At 57.3% G+C, this 1,019-nt stretch overlaps 1 protein-coding gene across 1 annotated transcript, besides 1 other annotated feature; it reads left to right on the top strand.

Moving 5' to 3' along the window:
* On the top strand, positions 1-1,019 carry Tc00.1047053437155.9 (dispersed gene family protein 1 (DGF-1), putative; the record flags this gene model as incomplete). Its single annotated transcript, XM_797056.1, has 1 exon — positions 1-1,019. A coding segment is annotated over one exon (1,019 nt), but the record flags the coding sequence as incomplete, so codon positions are not given.
* Positions 1-1,019: a sequence feature (areas not merged during assembly with more than two copies in the genome that could not be assigned to a particular haplotype).

Raw genomic sequence — 1,019 nt, 5'->3', positions numbered from 1 at the left:
GGGCTCTCCCGTGACGGATTACGGAGTCGTCCTCAATATTGGAGCACCCGTGACGGTGTTGGACTGCGGTGCGTGCACCATGGACGCCGTGTGCCTCGCTGCGAGGACGAGCAGCATCAGCGGCTGTGAGTGCGTGTGCGCTGCTGGCGGCTACGGTGACACGTGTCTGCCAGCTGCGGTTCCGGACGGCCTTGGGCCTCTCCCGCTCCCCGATGCGGACGACACGGAGGTCCGCTGCGTGCACGGTGGCAGCATCGACTCTTTGGACGTTCCTGATCCCGGCGTGCGTGGTCTGTGCTTCGTCAACGTGACCTTCACCGCCGCGATTGTGCTGGACCTGTCACATTTTGACGCGCCACAACAGACACTCAACATCACGCTGCTGCATTGCGTCCTCAGGGGCCTGTCGATCAAGGGGAGTGGTGCGCGCGTGCACGTGAACGTGGTCGCCTCGATGATGGATTCCGGAGTGTTGGAGTTTGAGGGTGATTTTGGCGTGAGCTCCCAGATACTGGTGGTGGGTAGTACGATTGTGACGACGTCGGGCCATGCCATTTTATTTGTGAAGTTTACTCTCAGTGCTAATATGACGCTGCTGCTGCTTGACGACTATATCGAGGGGAACTGTTACGCAGTCTATTTCTCCGTTGCTGTTGTTGTTGATGGTGGCGGGATTATTGTGAAGGGAAATACGCTGAGCGCAACGAAGGATGATGACGGTGTGGAATCATCTGTTTGCGTTTACGCTGTTGATGTGAAGAACGGAGGCTACTTTGACGTGGAGAACAACACGATGAGCGCGGTCAATGGCGTTATTCTTTTTGGGGATACCACCGTGAGCTCCGCGGGGCTGCTGCGAGTGGCGGACTGCACCTTCTTTGGTGGGACGGAAATTTTTGATCCCGCGCTGGTGTATTTGTCTGGCTCTGTGACACTCGAGGGCGGTGCGCAGTGGCGTGTGGAGGGCAACAGCGTGGGTGCAGCCTCAGTATTAACTATTCCGTATCCCCAGTACAAAA

The sequence above is a fragment of the Trypanosoma cruzi genome, genomic scaffold (assembly GCF_000209065.1).
Source record: "Trypanosoma cruzi strain CL Brener 1047053516355 genomic scaffold, whole genome shotgun sequence".
Lineage (NCBI taxonomy): Eukaryota > Euglenozoa > Kinetoplastea > Trypanosomatida > Trypanosomatidae > Trypanosoma > Trypanosoma cruzi.
Note: the sequence above shows the minus strand (reverse complement) of the source record. Positions and strands in the feature narration are given on the sequence as shown.